Below are 21,489 nucleotides of genomic sequence, written 5' to 3' on the forward strand. Positions count from 1 at the left end.
GTTTTATGTTTTGACTGTCTTTTATTTCTTCTGTTAGACTGTTCCATAATTTAACTCCTGCAATTGAGATTGACATAGTTCTTAAAGTTGTTCTAGCACTTTGTATTTTTAAATTCCATTTCCCTCTTAAGTTATACCCACCTTCTCTTTCTATGAACAATTTACAGATTTCTTTGGGAAGCAATTTATTTCTGACTTTATACATTTATACATTGTGACTAAACAGTGTAGCTTAATCGCTTAAATTTAGACAAGTTGGACTAAATTGAATTTGAAGGTTAAACAGGTTACCTCTTTTACCCTTCAAGGTTCTGGAAGCATGCATGAACATAGCAATAAGTTAGCTTTAAACAGTGTGTTAAACTGAAGCAGTGTGTGTGTGTAGAGACTCTAATTTGTTTCAGTGTATTACACATGATGGTTCGAAGAGGTGTGGTTGAAAGATCTAGGAAATGACCTTTCAAATACCTGTTCAAAATCTAAAAAAAACTGCCCCCCCCCCCCCCCCCCCCCCCCCGGACACCCCTGTTTCTGAAAGTGTTGACTAGTGTGTGACAGATTTCCTTTGTGCTGGGATGTGATGGGCTCTAGTGAGGAAAACTTTTGCTGGTAAGGAAGGAAGGACTTTAATTTTCCCTCCTCATCCTGTTTGGTCTCCCCTCTGTTCTCTTGGTTTTGAAGCAGTGATCACAGTGCAACTGTCAGGATTACAGCAGCACAATAGGCAGATATGAGCAGATAGTCTTATTTATTACAAAGCGGTTGTCTGACTAAAGCCTAAAACGGATATTCATAATTAGTCTGCTATGGAAAAGAAATGTGACAAAACAAAAAACAGCTTATTTTTCCCTTTAATTTTCTGTAGAACCTTGAGAAGAAAGATGAGACTACTGCACCAGTACTATCTTTATTGCCCAACAACAATAAAAGCTGACATTTCACTGTGTCTACTTTAAAGGTTATTTAAGGGTCAGGTCTGCTGATTTACTCCCACATGGGAGTGAAATCAACAACTGGGTTTCAGAGAACAACAGTTAGAGATATATAATGAACCACAGTGGTTAGAAAAATATTGAAAAGTAAAATAATATGTTGTCATGAACATAACAGAAATGTCTACTGTATGTAACTGATCTAATTAATTCTGTAAATGTTCCAAATTTCTGAACATTGCATTGCACGCTTGTAACGGGAGAGTAATGCCATAATGCAATTACTGCCTATCCTAGATTATACAGTGGTCCACTTCTGATACATCAGATTGCATAATCATAATTGTATTGCATTACTCACCAGCATGCAATTAAGATAAAACATTTGAGAGAAATGTCACAGACACAATGTTACACGTACCTGGTTATAGGGCAGGTAATTGCTACTCGCATGTATACATCTGGTGTTGTGCCCAGCAACAGCTATAGCTGTAGTTGGGCACAACAGAGACATTTAACTAGTGAGGGTATTAAAGCTGAGACTAAAAATAATAGAATCCATGTACTATTATGATGATAGATTTTTATGTTTTTGCTTAAAATAAGATTGCTTTAATCATTTTGATAATCATCATCAGTAGCGCTCATAAAGCTCATTTAGAAAAGTGTTTGATCTCAACAGAAAAGCAAATTTGTTGAATTTATGTAATTAACATGAAATTAATTGGGAATGTTGAATAAGACTGAGTTATTAATGGCACCGTAGCTCATTAATTTAAATGGAAAATCTTTAGAGGCCTTTTCAGCTCCTCTTACACTCGTTGTTTTATCTAATGTCAACATGTGTTTTTCTTTCCAGAAAACAGGAACAGTGTTACGTGACTCAGAGCTTTTTAGCAGGAGTGTAGGTTTTCAAACTGAAAATGAAATTAAAACGTCTTCTGGACATAGATGCATCTTAAATAGCATTATTGTTTGAATTCAGATTTTGCTGTTAGCAATGCAGTGAATTGACAAACTTCCCTTTTTAGCTTATCTTGAGCAAAACATACCTGATAAATGGAGGCCTGCCTTAGGCTAAATGTTTTTGACATACCTCCTCCCTTTCTGTTTTGTGCTCAGCCTTCTTATCTTGCCTTCCTTCTCACTGTTCTTCTGTTTATTCTGTAAACTGAACATTACACTTTTGGATACAAACGAGACATTTTTTTTCAAATTCATGAAAATCCAGTTTCACAGTGAAGTCCACTAATTTAAATGGTGAGCCTCTGAATTAGCCTTCATCTTTGCCCTGCCTTTGTGTGCTGAAGATTTATGATAGAAGATGGGAGATAAAAGTGGGTGAGAGGTAAAAGTAGAATTGCTGCCATCTAGCTGCCATATTCAGCTTTGCAAAGAATATTGTTGTAGAGGAGTGCTGATATTTTTAAAACTTAAAAGGCAACCCATTTGTTTACTTTTAGTAAACTGTGGTGGCACTGTTAGTTAGTTTCCCCCCCCCCCTTCTTAATCTAAATCCTCGACATCCCGCCTGGCTGTTGGAAATTCAGCTCAGCACGTTCAACAAGAGCAGAAAGATTTTCTTGTCTTTCCTGTTACTCGACATTTGACCTGTAGTCTCCCTGTTTTCTTCCTGTGGTCATGGATTATCAGGCTGTGTAAAGGATTCTGGCTTTAGATTTAGACACAATTGTATAAATTTATTTATTTATTCTTTTAAACCAGTCCCTGTTAAGAAGTTTTGTGCTTACCTGGTTGAGCAGAAGCCTCTTTAGGCTCTGTGTGTGTCACTCCTGTCCGACTCTCACCCTGCTTTCCAGTCCACTCTGTAACTATTCTGTGCATTAAATGCTAAATGTTATTCTTACAAAAAGTTATGAGAGTAAATTATTAATTAAAAACAAATGAGTGCATAATAATGGTCAAAAGGTTGCTTTGAGGGCCTGTAACTCAGAATACTGATAGTATGAGTGATTAGGAAATGCTTGTGAATGAGCTGGTGTAGTTGGACCTCGTTTAACCGTTTCACCTGTGTTGGGTTGTTTTACTTAAAACTGAGGTAAAAATCTGAGATGAAAGATAAAAAGATGCTTCAAGTTTTGTCTTCTAATTTTTTTTGAAATTATATCAAACAACATTGAATCTTAGCAAGATGGGCGCTTTTACATTGTTGTCCAAACTTATCAAACTAGTCATTTATTTTCTGTAGTTCTCAAATATAATTAATTCAAATTTTCACTGTGCTTGTGTTCAGTGTTTTCTCTCCTGTTTTGTTTTGCAGGCAAATATCTTCTGCTACCCACTAACCTTCAGCAGACAGCTGGCCAGGCATCATCTGAGACGTCTAACCTGGTTCGAATGCGTTCCCTGAACCTTGGAAAGTCAGACCCCTCCCTCACCTCCAGCCTGGTGAGTAATTCATTATGTCAGCCACTGTGAAATCTGTTACCCTGATTCAGGCAGACACAAAAGCCGTTGTTTTGTAAATTTCACTAAACCAGTTGTTCCATAATATTGGACCCCCCGCCCCTCGCATATAAGCACTGCATAGAAGACACTCTGCATATAAGTAGTGTCTGAATAACAGTTAAATATATTAGATACAGTAAGAGGGTTTTTCTTATATTTTCCTCCTGCAGGCAGTCAGAAATAAACATGGTAGCACATATGTCATTAAATGTTCCCGTCAGCCAAACCTTCCCTAAATCCTACTAAAATTTAAAGTATGTTTTAACAAAAACTTTGAAATGACAAAATTATAAATCCAATCAATCCAAAATCAAATTAATCGCAAATAATTGAACATCTTTCTTCTTAATACATAAAGCTAGCTTGCTATTTGTTTTTGCAAGTGTATAATACTTCAAAAGATAAAACAACAGCAAAAACCAAAAAAGGTATAATTAGTTGCTTACTAGTGTGAGCCAATATCAAGATTTTCAGGTAAGTGTACCTCCTGCTGAGACTAACAGTTTTTTCATGGGTTTTATTTTTAGTTTCGTGTATTTCCACTAACTTGTGGTCCAGCGAATGACCTGTATGTTTTTCTTAATGACTGTATCCTGTCACTACTGACAGATAATGAAACGCCTAACTGCGTTGTTTGTTCTGTAAATGTTTCTATTTCTGTTTATAAACCGGTTTACATTTCTGCATTTTCTGTTGATACAGTATATGACGGACTGCACATCAGCAACATCAGTATTAATATTGATCAGAGATATCGTACCAGATGCACGAAGGCAATTTTAAACTGGTGCATATCTGTGTAGTTTAAAGTCTAAACATTAAAAAAAGGGGATGATGTTGATTGAGGTCCAGGTGCATCAGTGCTTTGACATAAATTGCGTCATGAAGACAGACCTGACCTTCACTGTGCTCCCGCTCGGTTCTTTCAGATGACACTGATAGATACTCTGATGCCGTATTGTGATCTTATTATCTCAGGACCAAGATGCAATCAAAGGAAGAGGGTAATCTAATGCTGTTAACCTATGAGTCATTTCTGTGTGTGCTTGCAATCGGTTACAGAAAAGGTTAATGTAATAAAAAAAAAAGTAAGGTGTATGTTTGTATGCACAGGTGTGTCTCTGCTTACTTACCGTGAAAGCACATTTTTGCTAACTGATGCTCAGTGATCACAGTGTGTTCACCCTAAAACAGGCACTTGAGGGTGTCTGTTTTTCAAACGACTCATTATTTCATGTTGACAGTGTTTACATTAATAACAGTGCTGCAGTCAAACTGATGGACTATTTTGTCAAATAGACATATGTTATGTAGTTTGATAAACAATTTTTTTTTTTTTTTTTTAAATATTCTGCTGTTTTTAATCTTAACAAATTTTGTCTTGGTACAAGTCAGGTATTAAAATAGCCGGCCTGCTTCCTTACACTTGGGGGCGCTAGTGTGTTTTCACTATGTGGAACTTAAATACATGTGCCCTTGTGCTTGTAAAAGCTTCACATTTTCCTTTTGGTTATTGTGCTCTGTACATGATTTGCTGTAACTTAATTCTCGTGTGAAGATGTCCTTCAGCTAATGTGTTCAATCAGTTTGACATCTGTGACTTTTATGTTATGTGTTATTGTAACACAGCCCTTGTACACATTGAGCATTAGGTCAAATACTTGGTTAAACTATCATTGACAAAAATCTTTCTGTCTCGGCAGATTTGTATTAGGCTACTAAGACACAGTGCCACATTTATCAGGTTCTGTTTATCCAGTGTGTTAACATAAAAGTGCATTTGTGTCATTGTGAGCCCAGATGGAGTCAAAAGTCAATTTTGTGCACTCATAGCACAGTCTATAAGGCCATGAGGTCCTAAGAGGCTAACGTACAATATTTTCAAGCGATAGTTTTGTGTGTTTTTTTTTTTTTTTTTTTTTTTGAATGTTATTTGTAGGATCTCCCAGGACATGTTTAAGGTCAGTGAAAGGTTGTGGCCTTGGTTCAACCTCTGAAAATTATTCGAGTGTAACCAAACGTCTTTTGTTCCTTTAGCTTGATGAAACGTGGTGCCTCCCATACAAATGTAATATGGGAAGAACAATGTTAAGTGGTTGAGTGTTGAGTCCCGTGATCGAGCTGTGACAGACTTTCATAATGTGTTTCAAAAAGCTGCTGCTGTATAGTGCTGTTTATATTTGTAACTTGAAAATGACACTGGACAAGTATTGTAAATTATTTAGCACTCATGAAAATTAATGTGCATCATTTGTTGTTAATGACTTTACAAAAAACGTATCGCCCTTTTTCAACTGCAAATTATGTTTTTAAAGTCAAACTGTCAATACTGCTTTTATCAAATGAGATAAACTATTTAAATTTTCTTAGCTTAGCTCTCCTTTTAAAGATAGAAGAATTTAATGTTCCAGTGCTTTATGGTTTTATTAACATTATCTCAGGATAGTGACGCATGAGATGAGCCCTCTTGTTTGTAGTATTTTAATTTATTTAATAAAATATTGATAATGATTATCACCATGCAAAATATTACGATATTATGCTATTTTGATTTTTTCCTCTATCCCCTTATATTTACTGGTTAAAACATAGAATTTTAAGTTCAGACAAATGTCTTAAAATCTGTCTAACAAAGACTTGATTATTCTTAAACGTGTACGTCTTTACAACTCCATCTTCTTTTTGTATGTACACAACGTATGGCCAGGTGTTATCGTTGTTCCTTTAGGAACAAAGATTGTGCCATTCTCTTCTGCTGATTCTTATTCTTAACACTGTTTGCATGACTCTGGTGACTCAGTGCTTAACGGCAGGAGAAAATGAAATACTGGTGACCGCTGCCCGGATACGGTGTTGTGTGGACACAAGCTGAATGGCTGATGTGTGCTGAATGGCTATATCTTAACAGTATCTTTTGAAGTCGGCTGCACTGACACCTCAGGGGTTCATCTACAGCCACTGTATTAGCCTGCCTTCAGAATGAGCTTAGAAAACATGTTGAATTGGCTGACCTTGAGAGAGGAGCAAAATGGATGAATATCTTAGCTTCTTGTCGATCATGCTCTTTCTTGGTTTTCTTCTTACAGTTTTAATTGATTAAATTTTGGTAATTTCACACTTTTTTGTAAATGAATATTTCCCTGCTTTGGAGGATAACTTTGCCTGAATACCGTTTTAGGGTAAAAACTCTTAAACAGTTTACTTAAACAGTTTACTTCGTCTCCATCTATTTGTTTTCTATCTGTGCAAAAAAGCACCTTCTTTGCACAGATGACCTCAAGATCTCACAGCAATGTTTTACCCCTTTACCTCACTGGATTGCTGTTATTGGTCTTTGCCTTTTCTGTCCATCATGGTTTTCCATCATTCCCCTGAGTGTGCATGGTTTTTTGAGTAGCGTGGCCCATCTCTCTTGACTGTGATGCTCTTTGGCAGAAAATCAATACCTCACGTCTGGTGTGATATGGAGATAAGACTGTCATAATCCTGATGTTGTGCCTTTGTGGACTCTCGTCAGTCACTGATGTCCTTTACTGATATCATTGTAGTTGGAGTAGTTTGTGTTTGCAAAGGAAGGAAATGCAGTTTATGTCAAGGCACACAAGGAAGAGTTGTGCCATAAATAGAAAATTACAGATGTTATTGTCTATTGTAAACCAGATGCTGAGATGTTTGTACTTCCTTTTTTTGAGGACATTGAGCGACGTATTGCTTTCTCTACCTTTCTACCCAAACCATCACAGCTGGTATGTGCGGTGATGGTTTGGGTTACCACAACTCTCTTACTGACCAAAATCGACACTAAACCTGAATATAAATAACCAACCAACCGCCCAAATTAAGCTAAGGGAGAACCCAGCTACCCTTCGAAGGAAAACGGATTTCCACAGCTTATATCTGCGACCTCATTCTTTTGGTCACTACCCAGAGTTCATGACCATAGGTGAGAGTAGGAACGTAGATTGACCTTTAAACCGTTAAATTTCATCTTATGAAGGGATTTGTATTTGTATTTACATGGTCACTCAGTATTGTCCAAATTAAATAAAATAGAGAGGAATTGAGTGGCTTCTGTTTCTTGTTGGTCACCTTTTCCCCTTGTTTTAAAGGTTTAAGGCTTACTTAATTCATTCACAGGTTGTCAGTTTTGGGCCTTAGTATGGCTGACACTGATTTGTATGGAGGGAATATACTCTTTCTAGTCTTACTGCTTTCTTCACATGCCATGTCCCTCCTCTGCCTGCCTTATATCTGCAGGTTACCTATTGGTCTGATAAGCCCGGGCAGAGCAGAGGCTGTGGGTCACTCAATCAGCACTCTCAGTGCCAGCTCTCCCTTTTTTCTCCAAAGGTAGTGAAAACAACCTCAGCTGTCCACCTGCCAGGAGGAAATGAGTCACAGACAACCCCTGGACTTTTCCCAGAGGCTTTTCTGTAGCCCTGCTCTGAGGCCATTGGCTCAAACTGTCTGCCTCAAAACCTCAAAACCCCTAAACCCATGTCAAAGCAGCTTTACTTCGTCTGATTTTATTTTCTGAAAGCTGTCCACAATGGGCTTTTTGATTTCTATTTATTTTAGAATTTTATAAGTGACAATTTAGGCATTTATATTCGCATCTATACTGTGTCAATGACACAGTGTAATAAGTAGATAATAGAAATGTTCTTTTTGAGAAACGGTTTCACATAATGTTTAGATTGGTGTCTTCAGAGTTTTTATATAACTATAAACTATAACTGTACATGTGTACTTTAAACCAGTATTTGGCATTTTCCTTTCCATAATTTGAATTTGCAATTGAAGTCCTTGGACAGGACCTATGAAAATCAGAATTATTGCCTGATGTTATTTGTCTGATCTCTTCACTTTCTTCTTCTTGTGCACCTCTGGGCCACTTCCACTTTTGTTCTCATCTTTTGAAATTGCTTCTAAGAACACTTAGTGCATTTCTTGGACTCTTCTTCTTGAGAGAGAGAGAGAAAGAGAGACTGAATTTCTCAACTTGGTCAAATCAACTCTTTTATTTCAGTGTCATTGTGTGCAAGAGAATAAACAATGGCATGCAACAAGTCTTTGGTTTGTTTTCATAGAATGTTCTCAGACGTCTCAGGGCGTTACAGTAGAATTCTAGGTAGAATGAGCATGCTCCTGGATGAAGTTGTGATCTGATGTGCTGAATTTGGGCTCAAGCTATGGACTCTTCCCTTGAAAACTCTAAAGAAGAGAAAAAAGGGCTCACAGAGGGAACTGAAAAAAGCAGAAGCACAAAAAGTGGTGCAGAGGTGCACAAGACAGCTGTCACAGCTGGAGAAGGTGCAAGGGAATTTCAGACAGGTGACCCATTATGTCAACTTTTACATGAGATTACCTTTAAAACTAAGAGTTGCTTTTGAGAGCAGCGTTTAGAGACAACGTGGTTGTCTTTTAATGGAACATTATTGGCCACTTAATTCTGGTGTACTATGTAATACTTGTTGCTTGGACAGAAAAATATGCTAAGCAACAAGTTTAACATCCAGTATGATGGAAAGCAGTGTAAATGTGCTTGTGAAGATAAATTAAAGATGAGAGTTGCTCCTTGTATTTATCAAAATTAGGGCTGGGCTATATCATACCGTTCACGGTAATACCGGTGTAATGTTGGGCAACGATAAGAAAATGAAATATCGCGATAGAATATGGGTAAAACGCGCGTGCGCAGTGCCTTTGTTTACATATGCACATGGTGGAGACGCAGAATGAGAAGAGGGAAAGCGGATTGTTGAATGAAACGGATGAACCAGAATTGGTTTGTAAAAATGCTGCAGCTTCAGTGGTGTGGAACTGGTTTGGCTTTCATCCCTCAGATATACAACAAAGCTATATTTTTGGTAGCGCATGCTAGCGGGCCGTCGTTATTACCGTGTTTTTTGGAAAATACGGCACACTTAAAATCAATGCTTTGATTTTTCTGAAAATCTACAGTGTGCCTTATACCCCCGTGTGCCTTATGTATGAATTCTGGTTGTGTTTACTGACCTCGAAGCGATCTTATGTACACAGCGCTCGAAAATCTGTCGCACCGCTTGATGGGTTGTCGGAGCATTACGGCTATCGTAGGCAGGAGCCTGGCGGAGTCATACGTACTGTGCTTCAACATAATATTGTGTGTGTATAACCTCTTTAAGTTTTGTGGATATTCTACATGGTTATGCTGAGGATATGTTGGCCGGTTTCCACTGGAAATGCCTTTTGGGTAAACTGTCAGCAAGGAATTTGCATTTGCACTGTTAATTTTTTATATAACTTTAATGCACTTAAAAAAGCTGCTTGTGTAAGTGAAAATATATCGATTTTTTGGGGGGTTTTTTGCACTAATAAAGTTGTGGAGTTGTAAAGTATTTTCTCTAGTGTCAATTATATTGTCAGTTATATTGTTATCGCAAATTTTCGAATGTATATCGTGATAAATATTTTTAGTCATATCGCCCTGCTCTAATCAAAATATTTGCTAATTGTCTGTCAGGTGTTGTCATTGGGTGTTGCTTAATTGTTTTGACATTCATAGCTGCTGAGGTTGTTTCAGTGGCTGTGTACGATAGAAAAATCTGGGCTTTGTGCACTAAATAAGACAAATGACCCCTCCCTTGTGTTTCTGCTGCCCTTCATCTTCATTGTGAGCCCAATGTGGAATTTTCTTAATTGTTCCTTCAAGCAGTCACAGACTGAGCAGCGGCTTGAGACATAACAGGATTCTTTAATTCCCGCAGGTAATCTGGAGGCCATTGTTCAAGCTGAAAAAGTTGACTACTGTAATCCTTGTCCTCTGAGCTATTATGGGGTTTATTCAAAAACAACCTGATTACCCGAGCACAGACCTGGACTTTTTGGTCTCTTCCTTATCAGCACAGTAATACAAATGACTGCTGCCCCCCAGCCCCTGCACCAGTTCATCAGCTTTCTGTTGTACAGGTTTCAAGATGAGAAAAAGTTGATGTAGTGGTCACCTGTGCGACAATCCCTTGCACCTTCTCCACCAGCTGTGGTAGCCATCATTCCAGGCGTTAGTCTCTAAGATGAATCTTTTGAGCTTGGCTGGAGATGAGGAGAATGGAAGGGGCCCACTTAATATTCACAGAGCAGTACCACAGTGAATGGAAATGAGTGAGAGAGGGTGATAAAGAGGAGGGGGGCCACGAAAAACACAGACTGAAACAGAATGCAAAATTGCAAGATCAAATTGGCAGCGTGGTACATGGAAACAACTTATTTTACAAATGCTAATAATTCAGGATGGCGTGGAGACATGGAGTTAGTGAGTGTGAAGATCTGTGATCACTTACCGACTGCCTCAAAACTCATTTCTTTGGAGCTGTACCAGTGCATGAAATTGCTGGAAATTGACACTGGATATATGTAGCAGGTTGTGCTGGCTGATTTCTGTATTGGGTTCTTTAGAATGAAGAATGCATTGCATGCGTGTGAATTGGCTTGCATTTTTGCATTTGTAACATTTTCACATCTAGTTTAAAATGGTGTAGTGCAGCAACAGTATACTTTACAATGAGGCTGGTTGTAATTTTCCTTTTTTTTTTCTTTCTTTTTTTTCCCCCCCCCCTCTCTTTCCCCTCCCTTGATGCATTGCTTTTCTGTAGCCCTCTCCTTTTCTTTCACACCAGCTGCAGTGTCAGCTATCATGTTTGTTTTTTGGTCAATGGCCTAACCTTCAGGTGAGTAATCACTGACTGCAATAAGACCAGTGAGGACAGTTAGTCCTACATACTGCAGCCAGGATGCCAGATTCATTGTTGAGTTTGGAGCAGAACAATGCTGGAAAGGATATCCTCTCATTTTCATGGTCATCTAGGGTGCCCAAAAAGGATGGCTGCTCAGAGAAATGAGTCTTGGGGCTCCCATATGCCCCTGGCACCCACCATACCTCCCATTCACTCCCACCAGTCGCTACGCTAAATTAGAACTGCCCATCTTCTCTCTGACTCTCCCCTCACGCTCTCTCTCCCTCTCTTTCTTTCTCTCCCATTTTCTTGCTCTGTCTCTCTCCTTCACTCCTGAAGTTGGAGAGCTGAGGAACAAGGGGAGGTGTCAGCTGACTGCCCCCCTCCAATCAGATAAGTTCTGATGGAAGTGTTTAGCAGCTGCTAAGATCAGATTTAGCCTGAGGGAGGGAGGGTGCAGGGAGGCGAGTCAGTGCAGCATGGCTGTGCACCGGTAAGGAGGTATGATAAGTCGGGGCTCTGTACCATGGACGAGCCCAGCATTCTGAGGAGACGGGGGCTACAGGTAGGAAAGCAAATCAAGCTATGCCTACATGTGCTGCTGTGTCTGTTGGGACTTTTTCCCTGGATCTGCATGTTGTTTGTGAGGCTTCTGCATTGGTTGCTCTTTTAACAGAGCACATTCAGGACTTTGAGACCTTTCTGCTTTAACACTTGGCATATTGATGCATGCTTGTGTGTGAGAGAATCTCTTGGCAGGACTGTCTGCACATAATTCACCATAGCAGTTGGTAATCCTTGTGTCTTTTTTTCTCTGTAAAGATTTGTAAATAATGGTTCACGTGGCTGTGTTTTCATCCAAGCTGTGTTACTTCTTAAACAACAAATCAATTCATTTTCACATTTTATTTGTGTTAGCTGTTTGAAAGGGGAAACAAGAGCTACATGTACTTGGTGAAAGATTGATTACTGTATGTTTTGAGAGGGGGTTTCTTGTGGATTATTGCATTGCAATTGCACACACCTGCTGCTATATATATATTTTTAGTATTTATTTTAGCACTATTTATATTATTATATTACTATTTATTACTTTATTGTTAGGGCTGTTTTTGTTGTGCATCTGCACCTTATTGTTGTCAATGTCTACGCATGAGACAGTGTGAAACGTAATTTCAATTCCTTTGTATGGCAAGTACATTTGAAGAAATTGACAAATAAAAGTATTCTATTCTATTCTATTATTGACTTTCTATGATAATCGAGCTCATATTGAGGCTTTTTCCTTGTTGTCAGAAATCATGATTGAGGTGTGAGCAGAGATCAGGACAATAGTCAAAACAAATGATGTATTTTAGTAAATTATGTTTGCCAACACTGCAATACCATAAGATAAAAATGAAAAAGTAAAGACATAGGGGATGCATGTGTGTTTTATAGCATATGTCATATCATTTTTAATCAAAGACCTTTTAAGCTTTGTTCATTTCTTCCACCAACCCCACAAACACTGCAGCAGCTGCTATATTTTTTATCTTTAATTAGGCTTAATTTATAATTTTGCTTACTGTAGCTAGAGTCAGGTACAGAGTAATTTGGAAACATTAAAAAAGAAAACTGCTTTTTTAAAACTTGTACATGTGTTTTGATTTACAAACTCTGTGTAATCCATGGTAATTATGCTGTTCCATGGCTGATGAATTTAACCAGTAAAACTGCTTTCATAATGTGACATAAAAAAAACATACTGAGAATATTTTGCAATTTTTCCTCCTTAAAAAATTTAATTTATTTAGCTTTTGAGGAAGCCTTAAGAAAGAATCTCTAAGATTTGACTTTGACACCAATTTTGTGAGTATAAATGTGTTGCTCAGTGATTATGGATCTTTTTGAAAGTTAGACAGCAGAAATACTGATGTTTAATTTAAACGAAAAAATTTTCAAGGTCTTAATGAGTTTCTGTGGAGAAACCAATAATACTTTGTTTAATTTTTCAAAAAGCTTCCCAACAGTAATTTTGTGCACAGTTGCCCTAATCTCTCTGTTCCTTTGTGGCAAACCCCTACCACCTCCCCCCTTCTTCCACACAAGCCTTCTTTATGTTCCCTCACATGCACCAGCTACACCAAACACAGTGGACTGTGGGTTAGGCTGCGGTGGCACTCTAACTTTCACATTCAAAAGGAAACACGGAAGTTTGTCCGCGCTGCAGTTTCCCCATTCATTCCCAGACAAGGAAGGGATGACATCATTCCTTGATTGTTGAGTGTAAAAACAGGACTTCAGAGGTTCAGAGTTGGCCAGATCTTGCTAATTCTGTTTTCAGTAGTTTGAATTTATTAAAAATGTAATTTAAAAAAATTAATAATTCTGAATTTAATGATTCTTTTTATTTTACACAGCATGTTTCTGGCCCCACACACACCAAAGGAGACACAGTGGACCTTGTTTTTACCTTCGGATTAACCATTGATTGTTCCGAGGACACTTTTATTTCGGACCATTGTTGTATTCTTTTTAACTCGTCTTTCCATCTGTCTCTCTTCTGTTTAGCTGACATGTGATTAGCTCTCACACCTTAAATTCCTCTACTGCTGCTAAATTTTCTGATGTTTTTAATTTAGTTTTACTTTCCTATAACAGTTAGATTTATTAACAAATCTTTTTAATAATCATTGTCTTTCTATCTTAGATAATTTTTGTTCTGTGAAAACCAGACTAGCTTGTGTCTCAGTTGTCCCCCAGGATAAATGACAGCATTCGCCGTTTAAAGCGTTCCAGCCGTAAAGTTGAGCGTTTGTGGAGGAAAACTTGTTTAAATGTTCATCTCCTTCATTTAAAGGACTTTTAGTTTCTCTTTAGTTTCTTTTTCAGTTCGAGATGTGAGGGCTGCCTATTTCTCAGACCTAGTCTCAAAGAGCAGAGGTAACCGTGCTCTTTGAGAAGGTACTATTTGTCCGGTATCCCTTTTAAATGTAGACCTTAAAATAATCTGCAAAACTCAATCTCAAAGAGATTAGAGAAAATAATCCCCCTCTTAATTCATCCTGAACAAACTGGTTTCATAAAAGGTAGGCACTCATCAACAAATACAGATTACTTAATTTGATAGACTACTCATACAGTAAAAACCTTAAAACTACAATATTTTCTTTAGATGCAGAAAAAGCATTTGACAGAGTTAACTGGAAATTTCTATTTGCAACTTTACACAAATTTGGTTTTGGATCCTCTTTCATTAACTGGTTAAAAATATTATACAATTCCCCAACAGCTTCTGTCAAAACAAATGACCAGACATCCTCCAGCTTCTGTCTCCTGAGGGGCACCAGGCAGGGATGCCCACTCTGCCCTTCATTCTTTGCAATTTTTATTGAACCACTAGCAGCAGCAATTAGACAGAATTCAGTAATTAAGGGCATAAAATGCAAGAACGTGGAACATAAAATCAGCCTTTATGCGGATGATGTGTTACTCTTTCTCCAAAACTCACAAACCAATATCTCTGGGGTGATTGAATTGATAAACTCTTTTGCAAGAATATCAGATTACTCAATTAACTGGTCAAAATCTACAGTCCTACCGATTAATTGCTCCCTCCATAATTCCTCTTCTACACCACTGCAATCGGGAAATATAAAATATTTAGGTATTAATGTTTCTCCCAAGCTTGCAGATCTAACTAAATTAAACCATATCCCACTTTTAAAGAAGGTAGAAGATGATCTGGCTAGATGGAAATGTCTACCCATATCACTCATGGGAAGGGTTGCCGCTATAAAAATGATGGTCTTACCAAAAATAAATTATTTATTCTCAATGATCCCAACTAAACCGCCACAAGATTGGTTCAGATCTCTAGATTCATTCATGTCCAAATTCCTTTGGAAAAATAAACCCCCACGTATAAGCTTAAAAACACTACAAAAGACCAAGGATAGAGGAGGATTAGAACTACCTAACTTTCAGCACTACTTCTTAGCCAACAGGCTTCAGTTTATCTCAGGATGGCTAAAACATACCCTCTTAGATGAACCTTGGCTAGATGTAGAACAAGCACTCTGCAATAATCTAGAGATCTCAGACCTACCATTTATCAGCTCAAACATCCAACGACATGAATGCTTTAAAAGCATCAACATCAGCTCTTCTCTGACAGCATGGTGGGAGTTTCTAAAATTGACGGAGTCTTTATTAATCCCATGCAAACGTACACCTATCTGGAACAATAATAATAAAAAAGAGATTTAAACCGGGTCAAGTTGAACTACAAACACTACAAACAAGTGTGGTTCAATTTCTTACTCTTAAAACCCCAAAATTACTTTCTAAAATATACAGAATGCTTTCTAAGACAGATGAATCAATATCACTTCCTATTGCAAAATGGGAAGCGAATTTATCAGTTAACTTAGACCTAAACTTCTGGTCTCAGATTTGCTTAAAAACCTTTCATTTAATTAGAAATCCCAGTCCTTAATTAATTCAATATAAAATACTACATAGAGTGCACTATACAGGTCATCGGATGTTCAAGATGGGCTTTACATCTACCAACAACTGCTCACACTGTCAAACCAATTCACCGGACTGCAAAGTGAGGGGTGTGTCTGTGCGCAGCTTGTAGAAGTGAGAGGTGTGTCATTACGCAGGTTGTAGAAGTGAGGGGTGTGTCTGTGCGCAGCTTGTAGAAGTGAGGGGTGTGTCTGTGCGCAGCTTGTAGAAGTGAGAGGTGTGTCTGTGCGCAGCTTGTAGAAGTGAGGGGTGTGTCATTACGCAGGTTGTAGAAGTGAGGGGTGTGTCTGTGCGCAGCTTGTAGAAGTGAGGGGTGGTGTCATTACGCAGGTTGTAGAAGTGAGGGGTGGGTCTGTGCGCAGCTTGTAGAAGTGAGGGGTGTGTCATTACGCAGGTTGTAGAAGTGAGGGGTGTGTCATTGCACAGCTTTTAGAAGTGAGGGGTGTGTCATTACGCAGGTTGTAGAAGTGAGGGGTGTGTCATTGCACAGCTTTTAGAAGTGAGGGGTGTGTCATTACGCAGGTTGTAGAAGTGAGGGGTGTGTCATTGCACAGCTTTTAGAAGTGAGGGGTGTGTCTGTATTGTGTTACCTGTCCATAGCTCTCCTGGTAGTTTCCATGTCTATATAGCTGCCATGTTTCTTGCCTTACATAAAATTTGCTGGAATTCTCTTGATTTTATTGATGTCTATAGCAGCCACACTTGCCCTTCATCTTGATTAGGATCATTCTTTCAGAAGCTCTGGCATTGCATTGTGAGTTTTACTGTACTTCTGACATCCATCTAACACCACCTCATAATAAAAGGGCCCAGTAGAAATGCAGTGACATTGTGTGCCTCCAAAGAGACGTTTGTGTGAAGTGGTGTGAGCCAGCTGGTGAGATGCAGCCTGGCCAACAAATTATGACCGTGCCGAAGCAGAAAGTCCATTTGCTTTCACATTTTGTGCATTTCATTAAAGCTTACCCATGAATCCTTTTTATATTAACATAGCTATGGATAGACATTATACTCCATGAGAGCAGTAAACACTGAAATATTTTTTTTCCCTTTATTTGCTAATTTCTCAAAAGCAGAAGTACTTTAGTGAAGTGCCAAAGAGAAAGCTCTTATGATGTTTTGCTAGAAGACGCAAACAGCTTCTCTGCTAAAGTGTCCTTGTGCTAGAGTACTTGCGTTTCGCTATGAATGAAGTCACATTAAGAAATTTTTTCCCCCTTTAAACAAGAACAACCACATAAAATCATTACTGAGAAATAGCATTTGAGGAAGTATAACTCCAAATGAGCAGTTAGGAGACATACTGTACAGTAATTTATCAGGGAGAAATTTTGTCATGGTGACCTGAAAACTTTATCTTTTAAACTTTTGTTCTGAAAGGCACAATTTCTCTAAAGGTTTGTGGTTTATAACAATTTTTCAGTCCTTTCATTTCTTGCTTTAATATATATCATGTAGCATTAGCCTCTACTTTTACATTTTTCCAATGCCCTTACAGTAGGCCTACCTACTGTTTAAACTCAGCTCATGTCTTTTGTTATTTTTGCTTGCCAGTCCTTTCTCATCTCCAGCTGTTCATACCGTCTTTTGTCTGAGTTTGTACATCACGTCCATCATCTGTGTTTGCTCCTATCAAACATCAACAAACCATTCCACTTTAAATATTGAAGGGAGCAATGAGCTATATGCAAATCCCAGTTACAAATGTGACATGGACACTTTGGGCATCTTTTTAAACAATCTGAAAGGCAGTAACAATGACAGCAGCAATTAAACTTGTGAACAAAGAAATGTTCTTATTATATTATATCAGTAACTTTAACTTTTATGTTTTAAATTAAGCACTGTTAGCAGATTAGCACGCACAGATCTCTGTGTTGTTTTGAATATACAGGGTGGGCCATTTATATGGATACACCATAATAAAATACTTGTAAATAACTCATGAAAGAATAAAGTTACGTTGAAACCAAGCACACCATTGTTTTTCTTGTGACATTACCAATAAGTTTGGTGTGTCACATGGCCCTCTTCCTATTGGAAAAAAAAAAACAAAAGTTGTATCCAAGATGGCCGACTTCTAAATGGCCACCATGGTCACCACCCATCTTGAGGAGTTTGCCCCCTCACATATACTAATGTGCCACAAACAGGACTTTAATATCACCAACCATTCCCATTTTATTACGGTGTCTCCATATAAACGGCCCACCCTGTATTTCTGTCACAGTTTTTCACTGAAACAGCCGCGACAGCTTTAAATGATCGTTTTCTGTTCCTAAATTGGTCAACTTGTTATTTTACATATTTAAATATGGTAAATAAAACTTACTTCTACAAATTCTAAACTTTCGATTGATATGCAAGTCACTTTTACTAAACACATATTTGTAGGTGTTTCTTTTAGCTTTTTTTTTTTTTTTTTTTTTTTTTAAATGAGAAGTGCCTGAACATGTTAATTGTACAGTACAGTAAAACAGCTTTAAGTTGTCCCTCCACCAACCCTGATTTGGATATTTGGACCGATTTCACAGACACAGGAACGTTACACAAAAAATAGTACATTACACATTACTTGTTATGTTTCTTAAAAGTAATGCAGTACGTTGTTCAATTATTTGTTGGACAGAGTAATTACTGTGTAGATTCTGTTCTGTGTAGATTATCTCACGTTCTGCAATATGCTTGCTTTCAACTTCTTAAATGCGCTGAGTGTAATAGGTTGATTAGATACTATGTTAAAGAGGAGTTGAGCTGGTGTCCCTAATGAATTGGTGTTAAGGTTTCACTGTTATCAGATTGAAAAGAACTCCTTGCTCAAAACAATGGTGGTCATCAAATTAAAAGAACATTAAGCTGGGTATCTGTCTTGTAATGAGGCGTTTCATTCTTACAGCATTGGATGAGGCAGTGGGTTAAGCATTTATGACACCTAACATCCTGCTACAAGCAAAACTACGAGGATGCCAACAGATTTAATCAGCAAAGCTTTCTAACAGTAGATGCACTTCACTATGAATCTCCTCCTACTGGCGCAGAAATCGATGTCTTTCAGAGTGAGCTAAGCGTCATGGTAGAAATTATTACTGAGATTGTAGACCTGGTTTTACTGATGTAAAGCCAGCTGCTCAGATTTCATTTCTTTGGTCAAACATCAAGTTTATTATTTAATGTCGTTGTTTAACGTAGCGTCTTTTGTTTGCTCGTCAGGGGCGGTGAATGCACTTTAAGGTCTTGTATGTAGTCCTTCCTACACCACGTTTGGAGCTCTTTGATCTTTCCTGATCTCCAGATTCACTTGAGGTCTCTGACTTTGAAGCAGCGTTTTGCAATGATGAAGGTAAAATTTAGTTTTGAGTAAAACCTTTGATTAGGATTTTTTTGCCACTCTGAAGACCAACTCTTTGTTTCATGTATGTTATGAATAAAACAACTGAACTGTGAACAATTAATCTATCCTCCGTTCATTAATTATTTTTTTTTTATAGAGAATTTGACCAACAAACGTCAAACAAAATTGTGCTTTGTGTTCGATTAAAAAGAGGACTAGTTATGAACCTCAAATCACATTTCTCCCCCACTTAACATGACTTATAAAGCCTGTGCAGCATGCCCATTAACAGTTCCACTGAACGCATGGTGATCAAAGTATTTTTTTTTCTGTTTCTGTGAACTTTCCTCAGTTTTGTGCAGTGCTTAAGAGTGTGCACACATGTACAGGGGGTTGTATCTAATAATTACTTTTAACATAGCTCTCATTTTATCAGTCTGAAAAATGTTGAAAAGAGGGGAAAAAACAGGAGCAGGAGCTTGCTTTTGTTCAACCAACTGTATGAAACTTATGTCTTTTAGTATTTTGAAGACAATCTGAAGTTTAAAATTATCACATAGGAGTCACTCCTATGGTACCACTGGTAAATAGTTATCTTAAAAAAAAAAAACAAAAACACACTAAAAGCTTGCTTTTTCTAACTGATTATATTACTGAATGGGCTGCTGAACTTTGTCTTCTGTATGCCTTCCTGTTGTTGTTTGACTCATGTGTTAGGCTTGGCAAACAACGCCCGTTCATCCATCCATTTTCTCAGCCGGCTGGCTATCTGTGGTTGCAGCCAGCAAGATGATGGTGGGATTTATTACGTAGTACATGGTAAACTTTAAGTCAGCATAGTGAATGTCTTCCTCACTAGCAACATGACTCGTAGCCCACAGCTGCAATTTGCTGAGAGTTTCTGCAGCTGAAACAGTATTGGTATTTTTTCTAAAGTAGTCTAGATCTGAGCAGCAATCCTGAGTGATCATTCTGGCATGCTATAGCAGCCTCCAGATGTGATAAGTATTCAGGAGACTAGGCTTCATTTCCCCCGATTCCACTCAGGGTTTGATTTGATGACATTATGACTTGATACAAGAATGGGAATTTCCTTGCTAGTCAGCAGAAAACTACAGTTAAAATAAGTACACTTTTGATCTTGAGGTGTAGGGAAAATCCAAAATAAATCAAGGGGAATTATTAATGAAGCATTACACATAGGCCTTTTTACAAGAGTATCACCACCACTTTGATGTGGTGTCTTAGATATGAAATGTTGTTGCTAGAAGGCATTCATTGACATTCACTCTGTGGAACAAAACCAACTTTTAGGTTCATCGTGTCACAAATGTTATCTTTCAGTACCAAATATGTTACTGTATAAACAGCTGAGTACATGTACAGGATCCACTTTCATTGCTCATTTGTTAGATTGCCACTTCATCATGGCGTTACACTCTGATCTTATTTGCTATGAAAGGAAATTTAAAAATAATTTTTAAATGTAAATTTTACAATTTTAAAAAATAAATTAAAATGCATGTAATGAAAGTAATCATTCAATAATTTAGTTGAAAATTAACTTTAGAAATTACTCATAAATTACTTATAAAAAGTAAGACTGCTAAATGGTAAAATGTAGGGTTTTTGCGGTTGTTTGTTCAAATGTCTCCTGCCAGTCAATCATTGTTTTTATTCTACCTGATCTGGCTGGGGTTTGTGTGACTTCCATGTTATGACTTTAACAATGACAGGCTCCTGTGTGACTCTGACCACACCCAGAGAAATATCTGTAAGGGAAATCTAAGAGGTGAGGTCTACTGGTGCAATGATGAAGTGGGGCAAAAAAGTGAAGAATTTCCACGATGACAGCTAACACAATTGAAACTGGGGGAACAGAAAATCTATTTGCCTATTTTTTTAGACTGGTTGGTTTTGTCCTTAAAATGAGTTTGAAGTTGTGCAGGTTTACACAAAGACCGATTTATCTTAGGCCTAAAAGTTAGCCAGGCTACAGGCTAACTAAAAGCCAGTTTCCATGGTAACAATCTATAAAAACCCGCTCTCCAGTGGCACCAAATAACAAAAAGGACAAAAGCATTTCTCATACATTCTGGTTTGTTATTTAAGTCTATTCAAGGAAACTTGAGTATGAGTAGAGGTACTGAGCTTTGCCATGTTATGAATTAACAATACTAGTGGAATTTATGACAAATAACTAATATTGTCTTTGGTTTTGTCCATCTGTCACTTTGAGATCTACATATGTTCCTGCTTGGTTTGCAAAATTGTGTCCCCACTCCTGGGAGATCCCTCAGACTTCTGTGTCTGGACAGGAGCAGGGTCAAAGATATTTTTCAAAAGCAACTGTCTCCTCATCTCTCAGTAAGAAATTCTTAGCTGCAACTTTATTCCAGCTTTGTGTGACCACTTATCAAGCTTACCAATGTTGGGGTAAGTGAATCCAGATATAACTGAAAGAAATCTTCAATATTTTGAACTCACTTCATAATACAAGGCTTGAGTTCTCCATTTAGCCGTTGTC

The 21,489-nt window shown here is 37.8% G+C and overlaps 1 protein-coding gene across 5 annotated transcripts in view; it reads left to right on the forward strand.

Moving 5' to 3' along the window:
* Positions 1–21,489, forward strand: part of mast4 (microtubule associated serine/threonine kinase family member 4) — a 97,746-nt gene that overhangs the window by 22,833 nt on the left and 53,424 nt on the right. For all 5 annotated transcript variants that reach the window (XM_085280192.1, XM_085280193.1, XM_085280194.1 and 2 more), the window contains exon 3: positions 3,214–3,341. In XM_085280192.1, the coding sequence (XP_085136318.1) occupies positions 3,214–3,341 (128 nt within the window). The remainder of the gene's footprint in view (positions 1–3,213; positions 3,342–21,489) is intronic.

Source organism: Mchenga conophoros, linkage group LG7, assembly GCF_057382185.1.
Source record: "Mchenga conophoros isolate Kocher_MC1m ecotype Shallow Benthic linkage group LG7, M_conophoros_male_GT1.1, whole genome shotgun sequence".
NCBI lineage: Eukaryota > Metazoa > Chordata > Actinopteri > Cichliformes > Cichlidae > Mchenga > Mchenga conophoros.